This window comes from Ranitomeya variabilis, chromosome 2 (assembly GCF_051348905.1).
Source record: "Ranitomeya variabilis isolate aRanVar5 chromosome 2, aRanVar5.hap1, whole genome shotgun sequence".
In the NCBI taxonomy this organism is placed as follows: Eukaryota; Metazoa; Chordata; class Amphibia; order Anura; family Dendrobatidae; genus Ranitomeya; species Ranitomeya variabilis.
The window spans coordinates 817,483,667-817,496,867 of NC_135233.1; the positions used below are offsets into that span (position 1 = coordinate 817,483,667).

At 41.1% G+C, this 13,201-nt stretch overlaps 1 protein-coding gene across 4 annotated transcripts in view; it reads right to left on the reverse strand.

Annotated features, from left to right (window-relative positions):
• The window catches only part of PRIM2 (DNA primase subunit 2), a 297,371-nt gene that overhangs the window by 34,913 nt on the left and 249,257 nt on the right, over positions 1-13,201 (reverse strand). For all 4 annotated transcript variants that reach the window (XM_077289995.1, XM_077289992.1, XM_077289993.1 and 1 more), the window contains exon 12: positions 3,722-3,804. In XM_077289995.1, coding sequence (XP_077146110.1) covers positions 3,722-3,804 — 83 coding nt within the window. The remainder of the gene's footprint in view (positions 1-3,721; positions 3,805-13,201) is intronic.

Here is a 13,201-nt window from a genome sequence, read left to right on the forward strand (position 1 = left end):
GAGGCTGTGGTTCGTGCTGCCCAACGTCAACAGATGAAAAAACTGACAAGTAGTACATGGATGCAGGGGAGCAGGTGCAGCGGAGGACGACGTCTGTTTCACGTCAATCAGATGCCTGAACGGGTCCAAGTGGACTCACTAAAGCGTCTGATCGACGCAAAACGCCAGTTGTCCTTCGCTGCACCCGCTCCCCTGCATCCATGTACTACTTGTATTGAATAAAGAAAGAACTGTTTTACTGCTTTATTGAGTGCCACCTATTTTTTCCTCTTTGGCCTGGACTTCGTACAACATTGATAGTTTCAGGTGTTGCACCCAGGATTTTGCAAGCCATACACTGCTTGGCTGCAAAGTAAGCTTGAAAACGTATGTCATGAGTTGTTGACTGTTGACTGGTGCTGGTTTTCCTTATTTTCCAGATTAGAAAACTGACAGATGCCATGGATGGAAGGCTTATTACTATTATTGAGAAGATGGGTGGCTATATTGGTCACTAATATATTGAGAAGATGGGTGGCTATATTGGTCACTAATATATAGTTTTTGAAATGTTTGGCTAATCTCACTTTAACAGATGAAAAACAGCAGAAGGGATTTTTTTTCATTAGTTGCATAAAAATTCTGTATACTAATAGTTGCCCAATAATTCTACACACATAGATATTCTAGTAAAAAGACAAAAACCTCAATTCTACATATTTAAATATTCAGGTTTCACATTTATTAACCTTCTGGATTGAGCCTGTGTTAACATAACCAAAAAGAAGCTTCAAAGCCCAGCGCTGCATTAGCATTTCTGCCTAACATCTTAGTTTTGTACCCAGCATACAGCAATAGGACTGCACTGAATTCTGGGACATTTTTATTTTTAAAGCAATGCTTTTTAACCTGTGAGGCAGGGCCCCCTGGACGGGGTGATTAAGTGCTTAACAATCCTGCTGATCATGCTTCTAGGCTTATAGTTGGCACTTGGGGAGAAGACTGTTATATTACAGAGTTAACAGATTAGGAATTAACACTGTTTGGTGTGTACTTCAGAACTATACGTTCCCACGTTTAAAGAAAAAAAAAAAGGAACTTGTGAAATGCTTTACACTTACGGTATTATAAAATAGGTTATTTAGATAGCGATGACATAAGAAACTGGGAAAACAAAATTAACTGATATAAGTATGAAAATAATGTGCTTGAGCTAGCTAGTAAGAACCAGGGTAGTGACTGCCAGGCTGATGTCAGATCATGGAGAAACACATACGCTAATCCCAGATGGTCTACCTTCCGGCACACTACACAAAATGCTAGTCAGAGGTAACGATCGCGTCTCTTTCACTAGATGCTATCCATCTATCGTCATCCAGAAGAGCAATCTCTCCCAAAGCCTATAAATACATGGATGCCCAGTAACCAAGGAACCGAGCATTTACTAATGATTTCTCAAATGGTATGAACTTGAAATACTTCAAGACACATAAATGACTACACTATGATAACGACACAGAAGTGCTGAAAGAATCACATAAAGGCACTATAAGGGTTTGTGCCAGCAGCATTAGTGGACCATTAAGACATGTGCACTATTGGACTGGCATGAGATTCCTATATGGGCTTTGTTAGGGAGCAGAAGGCCACAGAGATGGGAACTCATCCATTTACACTGAATTTGGAGAACACATTGCTACTCTTACAGAGTGCACCAAATACCTATTCTCTGCACTCACCGTGGCTTAGAAATGACAACATACCAGTATAAGTGGCTCAAAGTCTACAAATTTATATTTTGCTAAATTTGTTTTAAAGTACCTTTTTTTCCACAATTTTTTTGTTGGTCCTACTAGCAGACTTGAACATCTAATACACTGCAACAGTCCTGTCTAGAGTTTGACTGTGAGACATTTGTGCTATATCTTGTGACTGTTCCACAACGCCTGATGAGAATATCCATTTAAGACTTGCCCCTCCTTGCCTAAGTCTCTCTCCCCAGTTTGCTAGCTATAATGGTAGACAGTCAACAGATACATTGGTGTTCTCTGCAAGATTTTTCCTAGAATGAATTTTAGGAGTGAAGATTTACCGAGCAGAATAGTGCATGTCAATAGCAGGCCGCTCCTGCACTCATCCAAACACATGCAGCTACACTCCGTCATATCTGCAACTCGCAGATGACAGTCAGCATTTATATTCTATGCTATCAACCTATACCATTATACTACTGCTCACCACTTTTGCTCAAAATATAAACTCTCGATATCCGCCATGTAATGCTTTGCTATTACTGTGGTTTTCCCCTCATCTGATTTTTATGATCATGATTCCATGTAACTTAACCCCTTAGTGACGGAGCTAATTTTGACCTTAATGACCAGGCCAAATTTTACAAATCTGACCAGTGTCACTTTATGAGGTAATAACTCTGGAACGCTTCAATGGATCCTACTGATTCTGTGACAGTTTTTTTGTACTGTATTGTACTTCATGTTAGCCGTAAATTTTGATCAATATGACTTGTGTATATTTATGAAAATATCAAAAATTTCACAATTTGAAAATTTCACAATTTTCAAACTTTACCTCACTTTTGCAAGAGGCAACACCAAAAAGTAGACCCCACAGTTTTTCACCCACTATAATATTAGTACAGCGATACCCCACATGTAGTCAAAAAGTTCTGTTTGGACATCGGCAGTGCTCGGAGCGCAAGGAGATTGCAGGCATTATTTCACATTACAGGGACCCTAAGGTGCCTGAACAGCAGAAACCCTCTACAACTGTCCCCATTTTGGAAACTACACATCTCAAGGATTTTATCCAGGAGTACACTGAGCATCTTGAACCCACTGGTATGACACAATCGGATAACATTAGGTTGCCATATTTGAATATGTCTGAATTCGAGTTTGCATCGGGTGCTCAGGTATGGTGAGCGCTAGAGTGACATGCTTGAATCCCCACCAGGCATGTTTTGTGGTTGATAAGACACCTAAAAACCATGGGGGATTGCTCGTGCATAACAAGCAATCCTCGCATATTTTCTTGGCTGTCTAACAGCCACACAACATGCAGAGCAGGGACTCGAGCATGTCAGTCAAACACCCGGAGGTACATACCCGAGCACCGGATGGAAACTTGAGTTGCGAGCACTTGCGCTCAACACTAGTCGTCATACGTCATCATTTTTGTTTTTTAACTTTTGAAAAAAAAAAACAAGCCTAACTCCAACCCTAAGGCGAAGGACAACCCCAACTTTAAGCCACTGCGATAGGATCTAGGCATCAATATTGAAAATCCCTGCTGTTGCCAGGTGCCAAAAGGCAGATTTTGGTGGGCGCACTGTGCATGTGTCCACCTTTATTGTTCAAGAAGAGGGGGCAGAGGGCCAGGTGACAGAGCAGGAGGGCCCGGAGGAAGGTGGGGGCAACGGGGGGAGGACTTCAGGACATAATTTCTCTCTGCTATGACATTTATATAATGTCAGAAAAGAGAGAAATAATTGTAATAGCAGGCACACTTTTTTTTTAACTTTATTGCAGTTATTCATTGAATAACGGTGATCAAGTGATCATGGACCGTGTTCGCCAGGGTCTTAGCAGCCCCCGGTAGCTGAAACAACGAAGATTATTTCCTATAAGGCCCCTTAGTGGCCACTGTTTTAAGGTTATTGTTCATAACATAGGTGTGGAAAACATCGCCATACAAAACAATAATTAGAATAATTTTTACATACCTGGTTTATTCCTGCTGTGGAAACCTTAAATGACTGCAATTTCTGCTTCAGCAACTCCGGATCACTGTGCCTAAAAGGACACCCTAATAGAGGCAGACAATAAAAAAAAAAAAACTCAGTTTACTCAGGGATGAGAACTATAAACACTGGTGTTGCTTCCTAAACTGACTAAATTATTACTAATTGCCTAGAAAGCACAGAATGATGAAAAGAAAGTCCATTCTTTGTGCTCACGCTTGGTACAAAAGTCTTGTGTATTAGAGCATCACACATTAAACATTTCCAAGGAACATTATAGAAGTAGTAAGAAAATAGCGGCCAAAATGGACTGTGTGAAAAACCATTAATAAGGTAACATTGAGACAGGCCGACTGTGGTCAGCTATGTGCAAAGTGATCAGAGGTCATTTAATAATCTATTTAAGACAGGCTTACCACACGTCCACACACACAGAACGATCATTACTGCAATTGTTCTGCGCACATAGATCACCTTTTCATGGCTGCAAATGTGCTGCTTACATAGGATGATGTGTTGCTGAAAATGATTATCAAGCCTGCTTATAGGGGTTATCCAGGAGCCTTACTTTTTTTCTTAGGAGTTTAAGAACTTTCAGGCAGGTAGTTAGTGGCTAACTATCTGCCTGTTGTAACTAGGGCAGATCTTTGCTGGCTCAGAGAAATTACAGACTGCTCCTGCTGGCGACTTTACGCTTTCTGGTGACGTCACATTAACAGAGCATCTGCTTTTTTCTCTCTGCTCTGTTGACAGTGTGAGACTGCCAATGCCATACTGACCAACAGCAGCATAACTGCAGGGAGCATGCGGTCAATCAACATAGCATTGGCAGTCAAGCGATGATGATAGAGCAGCCCAGATTAGGAAGCGCTGCCTTGTTGACGTGAAGCAACAGAAATGTGGGCAGGAGCAGTCTGTGGATTGCTCTGAGCCAACAGGCAGGACAAGAAGGTAGTTAGCTTCTTCCTGCCTATTAGTTCTTAGCCCCAGGATACAAAAAAAAAAAAAAATATTCCCGATTACCAGCTTTAAATACATGGACCACAGACCCAATAATCATACATGGATTACTGTTGGTTAATGTGGCAGCTATTGCTCCTGTGGGGTGGTTTGGCCTGTAGTCATGGGGCTTTGTAGCATGAATGCTGTGAGGCACCAGGTCACCCACCTTGCTGGTGCACTAACAAGAGGAAGTGGCTGGCGCTCGGCACCACACCTTTAAGGCTATTAAAAGTTTGGTACCCACTGAAAGGTTCGCTGTGCTGTAGAAGTGGGCTTCATACAGTCTGATTCAAATGTTATCGGTTTTGTAAATTTTTGGTGATTTTTTGGATGTGCAGTCCAGGTCTTTTCTCTACAGTTCAGAACCTTAAAAAAACAAACAAAAAAAACCCCCCACTTAATTTGATGTTTTGCTCACTCAATGGGTAATTGTCAGCCTGTTTATATGAGCCAATAAAAGGGAAATAAGCGTTCCTAGGAATGTTCATTCTCAATTATTGTCCGGTGTAGATGGGTTTTTAGGCATTCCTTTCAGATTTCATATTGTTTATGGGCTTACAGATTTCCCACAAATTACCTCAACATGGACTTAAGTTCGAAGTGTTCCACATCAAGGATCAGTGCTAGGCCCAGGTCCTATTATTTACAGAAAAAAAAAGCACTTTAAAAGAAATCTGTCACCCAAAAATTGGCCTATAAACTAAGGCCACTGGCATCAGGGGCTTATCTACAGCATTCTGTAATGTTGTAGATAAGCCCCCGATGTATCCTGAAAGATAAGAAAAACAGGTTATATTATACTCACCCAGGGGCGGTCCCGATGCGGTCCGGTCCGATGGGCGTCGCGGTCTGGTCCGGGGCCTCCCATCTTTAATACAATGACGTCGTTTTCTTGTCTTTCTGCTGCGGCTCTTACGCAGGCGTAACGTACTTTGTCTGTCCTGTTGAGGGCAGAGCAAAGTACTGCAGTTCACAGGGCCTCTCTGACCTTTCCCGGCGCCTGAACACTGCAGTACTTTGCTCTGCCCTCAACAGGACAGACAAGGTACGCCTGTGTAGGAGCCGCGGCAGGAAGACAAAAAGAGGACGTTATCGTATGAAGAGGGGAGGCGCCGGACTCGGACAGTGACGCCCATAGAACAGGACCGGGACCGCCCATGGCTGAAAATCTAACCTGTTTTTCTTATCTTTCAGGATACATCGGGGGCTTATCTACATAGTTACATAGTTATTAAGGTTCAACGAATACTAAGTCCATCTAGTTCAACCCATAGCCTAACCTAACGTGCCCTAACATGTTGATCCAGAGGAAGGCAAAAAAAAACCATGTGGCAAAGAGTAAGCTCCACATTGGGGAAAAAAATTCCTTCCCGACTCCACATACGGCAATCAGACTAGTTCCCTGGATCAACGCCCTCTCAAGGAATCTAGTGTATATACCCTGTAACATTATACTTTTCCAGAAAGGTATCCAGTCCCCTCTTAAATTTAAGTAATGAATCACTCATTACAACATCATATGGCAGAGAGTTCCATAGTCTCACTGCTCTTACAGTAAAGAATCTGCGTCTGTTATTATGCTTAAACCTTCTTTCCTCCAGACGTAGAGGATGCCCCCTTGTCCCTGTCACCAGTCTATGATTAAAAAGATCATCAGAAAGGTCTTTGTACTGTCCCCTCATATATTTATACATTAACATAAGATCACCCCTTAGCCTTCGTTTTTCCAAACTAAATAGCCCCAAGTGTAATAACCTATCTTGGTATTGCAGACCCCCCAGTCCTCTAATAACCTTGGTCGCTCTTCTCTGCACCCGCTCCAGTTCAGCTATGTCTTTCTTATACACCGGAGACCAGAACTGTGCACAGTATTCTAAGTGTGGTCGCACTAGTGACTTGTATAGAGGTAGAATTATGTTCTCCTCAAGAGCATCTATACCTCTTTTAATGCATCCCATTATTTTATTTGCCTTTGTAGCAGCTGCCTGACACTGGCCACTGAATATGAGTTTGTCATCCACCCATACACCCAGGTCTTTTTCATTGACGGTTTTGCCCAGAGTTTTAGAATTAAGCACATAAATATTGAAATTCTACTCTGAATGCCCCCTACTAGGTCATTAATAAATATGTTAAAAAGAAGAGGGCCCAATACTGACCCCTGTGGTGTGCTCCATTAATAACCACCCTTTGTTTCCTATCCCTGAGCCAGCTCTCAACCCACATGCACATATTTTCCCCTACCCCCATTATTCTCATTTTATGTAACAACCTTTTGTGTGGCACCGTATCAAAAGCTTTTGAAAAGTCCATATACACTACATCCACTGCGCTCCCTTGGTCCAGTCCGGAACTTACCTCTTCATAGAAGCTGATCAAATTAGTCTGACATGAACGGTCCCTAGTAAACCCGTGCTGATACTGGGTCATGAGGTTATTCCTCTTCAGATACTCCAGTATAGCATCCCTTAGAAAGCCCTCCAGGATTTTACCCACAGTAGAGGTTAAGCTTACTGGCCTATAATTACCGATTTCAGTTTTTGTCCCCTTTTTGAATATTGGCACCACATTTGCTATACGTCAGTCCTGTGGTACAGACCCTGTTATTATGGAGTCTTTAAAGATTAAAAATAATGGTCTATCAATGACTGTACTTAATTCCTGCAGTACTCGAGGGTGTATCATCCGGGCCCGGAGATTTGTCAATTTTAGTGATTTTTAGACGCCGCCGTACTTCCTGCTGGGTTAAGCAAGTGACATTTAATTGGGAATTTTTATCACTAGTCATTTTGTCTGCCATGGGATTTTCTTTTGTAAATACTGATGAAAAAAAGTCATTTAGCATATTGGCTTTTTCCTCATCCTCATCCACCATTTCACCCAGACTATTTTTAAGGGGGCCAACACTATCATTTTTTAATTTCTTACTATTTATGTAGTTAAAGAATATTTTGGGATTATTTTTACTCTCTCTGGCAATGAGTCTCTCTGTCTCAATCTTTGCTGCCTTGATTTGCTTTTTACAGAATTTATTTAATTTTTTGTATTTATTTAATGCCTCATCACTACCTACTTCCTTTAATTCTCTAAATGCTTTCTTTTTGTCACTTATTGCGCCCCTTACAGCTCTATTTAGCCATATTGGTTTCCCCCTATTTCTAGTATGTTTATTCCCATACGGTATATACTGTGCACAGGTCCTATCCAGGATGCTAATAAACATCTCCCATTTTCTTTGTGTATTTTTATGTCTCAGGATATCGTCCCAGTTAATTGCACCAAGATCTCTCATCCGTTGGAAATTTGCCCTCCTGAAGTTTAGTGTCCTTGTCACCCCTCTACTACACATCTTATTAAAGGATACACAAAAACTTATTATTTTGTGATCACTATTCCCCAAGTGACCCCCAACTCTTATATTTGATATGCGGTCTGGCCTGTTGGTTAATATTAGGTCTAGCAGTGCCCCCCCTTCTTGTTGGGTCCTGAACCAGTTGTGAAAGGAAATTGTCTCTCATAGTTGTCAAAAACCGATTACCGTTGCTGGAACTGCAGATTTCTGTTCCCCAATCTATTTCAGGGTAGTTGAAGTCCCCCATAATAATGACTTCTCCTTGAGTCGCAGCTTCATCTATTTGCTTTACGAGGATATTCTCCATTGCTTCCATTATTTTTGGAGATTTATAACAAACCCCTATCAGTAATTTATTATTTTTTCCCCCTCCCCTTATCTCCACCCACAGGGACTCTACATTTTCATTAAATTCACCTATATTATCACGCAGGATGGGTTTTAAGGACGATTTTACATATAGACACACCCCACCCTCTCGCTTATCTGTACGGTCATTTCTGAACAGGCTATAGCCCTGCAAGTTAACAGCCCAGTCATGGCTCTCATCCAGCCATGTTTCAGATATCCCCACCATGTCATAATTATGCTCCAACAACATTAGTTCTAATTCGTCCATTTTGTTGGCGAGGCTTCTGGCATTAGTATACATGCACTTGATGTTCCTCTCTGTACCTCTATTCTTTCTTAAATTATTAACTGTTCTAACCCCACCTCCCATGCCACCGCCACCCCCAACTTCCTTATTTGTGCCCAGGTCTCTATCTGCACTATCTTCCCCTCCTATAAATTGAATACCCTCCCCCCAATCCCTAGTTTAAACACTCCTCCAACCTTCTAGCCATTTTCTCCCCCAGCACAGCTGCACCTTCCCCATTGAGGTGCAGCCCGTCCCTAGCGTAGAGCCTGTAGCCAACTGAGAAGTCGGCCCAGTTCTGCAGGAACCCAGACCCCTCCTTCCTACACCAATTCTTGAGCCACTTATTAACCTCCCTAATCTCTCCTCTCTGGCGTGGCACGTGGTACAGGCAGTATTTCGGAAAATACCAAGTTGGAGGTCCTTGCTTTCAGCTTGCAGCCTAATTCCCTGAAATCATCTTTAAGGACCTTCCACCTACCTCTAACTTTGTCATTTGTGCCAATGTGCACCATGACCGCTGGGTCCTCACCAGCCCCTCCCAGTAATCTGTCCACCCGATCAGCGATGTCTCGGACTCGAGCGCCAGGTAGGCAGCACACCGTTCGGCGATCCCTGTCTTTGTGACAGATTGCCCTATCTGTTCCCCTAATAATTGAGTCCCCCACTACCAGTACCTGTCTGGCCTGCCCTGCTCTTCTATTTCCCTCCTTACTGGAGCAGTCACTCCTCTGGCTTTCAGAGGACATGCCTGGCTGCAGCAGTGCTACCCCTGTACTGGCATCCCCCTCATCTGCCAACTTAGCAAACTTGTTAGGGTGTGCCAGATCAGGACTAGCCTCCCTGGCACTCTTCCCTCTACCCCACTTCCTAACTGTCACCCAGCTTGCTACTTCACTGTCCTGCAGCTCCATCTTACCATCCCCCCCCCCATCTACCCCATTGAGCGTCTGCTCAGTGAGCAGAAGACTCCTTTCCATGTTGTCAATGGATCTCAGTGTTGCCAGCTGCACATTTAGATCCAGAATCTGGGCTTCCAAATGCTCAACGTGCTCATATCTCGCACAGCAGTATGCACCCTCGACCGGCTGATCAAGGATTGAATACATGTGGCAAGATGTGCACTGGATGGCATTAACAATAGTGGAGTACATTTCCTAATGGGGATTGCACCACAGAGAAACGTTAAATAAAAAATAAATACAAAGTATTAATAAAAAACAGACAGCAATTCCTCCCTTGGAAACTCCCTGATTCCAAAGTCACTGAATCACAAGTCACACTTACCGCCGTTCACACTTACGCTCAGGTCACACTCAGCTCGCTCACACTCGCTATGCTGAAGATTTATAGATTTTTTTTTTTCTCTATTTCCCCTCAATAGCAATCCACCTTGCTGTTCAAATGCACTTCCAAAAAGGACTTGAGCCCCAAACAGCTGCCCCTTATAACCCCTTAATTATGAGCCCCCACCCTAAGTTAACCCCTTGTGAATATAGCTACTCCCAATTCAGCAACTCACACCAATTCACACAGGTATTTGTTAAGGGCTTTCCAAATACCTCTTCACTGAATCAAAAGTCACACTTACCGCCGTTCACACTTACGCTCAGGTCACACTCAGCTCGCTCACACTCGCTATGCTGAAGATTTATAGATTTTTTTTTTTTTTCTCTCTATTTCCCCTAAATAGCAATCCACCTTGCTGTTCAAATGCACTCCCACAGAATGCTGTAGATAAGCCCCTGATGCCGGTGGCCTTAGTTTATAGGCCAATTTCGGGGTGACAGATTCCCTTTAACATAAAGATGGTCCATATTTAACAATACAGTATCATTTACATATATAAAGTATAAAGGACTTGGCACTCCTTGTGAAGAATGCAGAATCTGAGATTATTGTGGTGACACTTGTGTGACACACCAATGCACTAGTGCGGCTTCCTTGGTCTTGCTTTATTCTACCACAATCTGTTCTCGGATGAATGATTTTATAAGACCAAAGTATCTGATTTTTAATGATCGATACCACAACAAAATCGGATTTTGCACTCTACGCAAGGAGTGCCAAGTCCTTCATACATTTTAAGTCTTGGTTGGAACCCTACTTGAGCATCCATCAAGCAGGAGTCCTGTGCATCACATCGCTCATCTTTTACATATTTAGCATATAAAAATGTATTGATTGCATTGAACATGAGATCAGTAGAGAAAGCACTGTATGTTTTTCATATTTATACATTGCATTTTTATTTTTTGCAAAAGCGCTTGAACACGATCAGTACCATCGTACCTAACACTACAATACCAGTACAATTAAGTATGTTATAAAATTTTAAAGGGCTCGGTCATCAAGATTTCACCCCCCCAAACTAGTTATGTGTGCATGTAACTGTTTCAAAGAAATGTCCAGCCATAACCTTCCTTGGTCCTGAGAAATCAGTGTTGGAATCGAATGCAAATGAGGCTGAGGTGCTTTCTGCACATGGATGCTCTTCCCAAGCCTCTGTTCTCCCAGGTACTATTCCCCGCAATGTAAGGGTATGTGCACACTTAAGAATTTCTTGCAGAAAATTCCTGAAGAAAACCGGACATTTTGGGCAAGAAAACAGCATGCGTTTATACTGCGTTTTTTTCCGGAGCTTTCCCAATGCATTATATAGCGGGAAAAATGTGAAAATAACGCAAAATTAATGAACATGCTGCGTTTTTTACCGCGATGCGGTTTTTTCAAGGAAAAAAAAAAACGCATCATGTGCACAAAAATTGCAGAATGCATTCTAAATGATAGGATGCATATGTATGCGTTATCGCGTTTTTATAGCGAAAAAAACGCAACATGTGCACACAGCCTAAAGTATTGCTGGATTTCCCAATGCAAGATCTAAATGTGCATATAAAATGTTTGGGAGTGGTTGAAATTCTGCAGATTCCCTTTAGAGACAACCAATAAATATCCAAGAAGTTATAGGATAGCCAAAGACTGCAGTGTCCGACTCAGGACCATTATACTAATGCAACAGTGAAGTAGAACAACAAAATTAACCCCTTTACCCCCAAGGGTGGTTTGCACGTTAATGACCAGGCCAATTTTTACAATTCTGACCACTGTCCATTTATGAGGTTATAACTCTGGAAAGCTTCAACGGATCTTGGCGATTCTGACATTGTTTTCTCGTGACATATTGTACTTCATGATAGTGGTAAAATTTCTTCGATATAACTTCCGTTTATTTGTGAAAAAAAACGGAAAATTGGCGAAAATTTTGAAAATTTCACAATTTTCCAACTTTGAATTTTTATGCCCTTAAATCACAGAGATATGTCACGCAAAATACTTAATAAGTAACATTTCCCACATGTCTACTTTACATCAGCACAATTTTGAAACCAAAATTAATTTTTTGTTAGGGAGTTATAAGGGTTAAAAGTTGACCAGCAATTTCTCATTTTTACAACACCATTTTTTTTTAGGGACCACATCTCATTTGAAGTCATTTTGAGGGGTCTATATGATAGAAAATACCCAAGTGTGACACCATTCTAAAAACAGCACCCCTCAAGGTGCTCAAAACCACATTCAAGAAGTTTATTAACCCTTCAGGTGTTTCACAGGAATTTTTGGAATGTTTAAATAAAAATGAACATTTCACTTTTTTTCCACACAAAATTTATTTCAGCTCCAATTTGTTTTATTTTACCAAGGGTAAAAGGAGAAAATGGACCCCAAAAGTTGTTGTACAATTTGTCCTGAGTACGCTGATACCCCATATGTGGGGGTAAACCACTGTTTGGGCGCATAGCAGAGCTCGGAAGGGTCATTCCATATCAAGTGATCCAAATCTGAATATTTTTTTTACCTTGCGTCTTTAGATTTTTTTTATTTTTTGTTTTTATGAAGTACAACTTTAGTTAATTACAAATTAAAAGTTTAGAATTTTTTTCTTCATCAGTTAATTTTTTACAGATTTTTAAAGTTTTGAAAAAGCATGGATTTTGGCCTGGTATGGCTTTACATTTTCTATCATATCTCGGGCTAGAATTAAGATATAGAGGTGGGAGAGGCATCATTTTTCTCAGAACGGTACTGGCTTTCATTTGATATGTCACAAGACTATGTTTCTTTATATTTTGTTTTGGAGAAATCAAATTAAAAATTTTGATGCGCAATTCTGAAAAAAACGTATGTTTTAAAATTGTGAAAACATGCATGTGTGTTACCCGTGTCCTTGTTTATATTTGTACAGGGATTCAACTTGGGATCTATCACATTTGTATTTTTTTTTAAGCCTTGAATCATCTGATTTTATGTTTGTGTGAGTTTCTTCCTTTTTTCTTTTCAAATTACAACTTATTGCATTCAACATTTATATGTAACAATAAAGAAACACAAAAAACAAATACCGAAGTGCCAGAATAAATGCATCTTAATCATCATAACAACTTGCTCAGCATTTTCAACCTGAATTCAT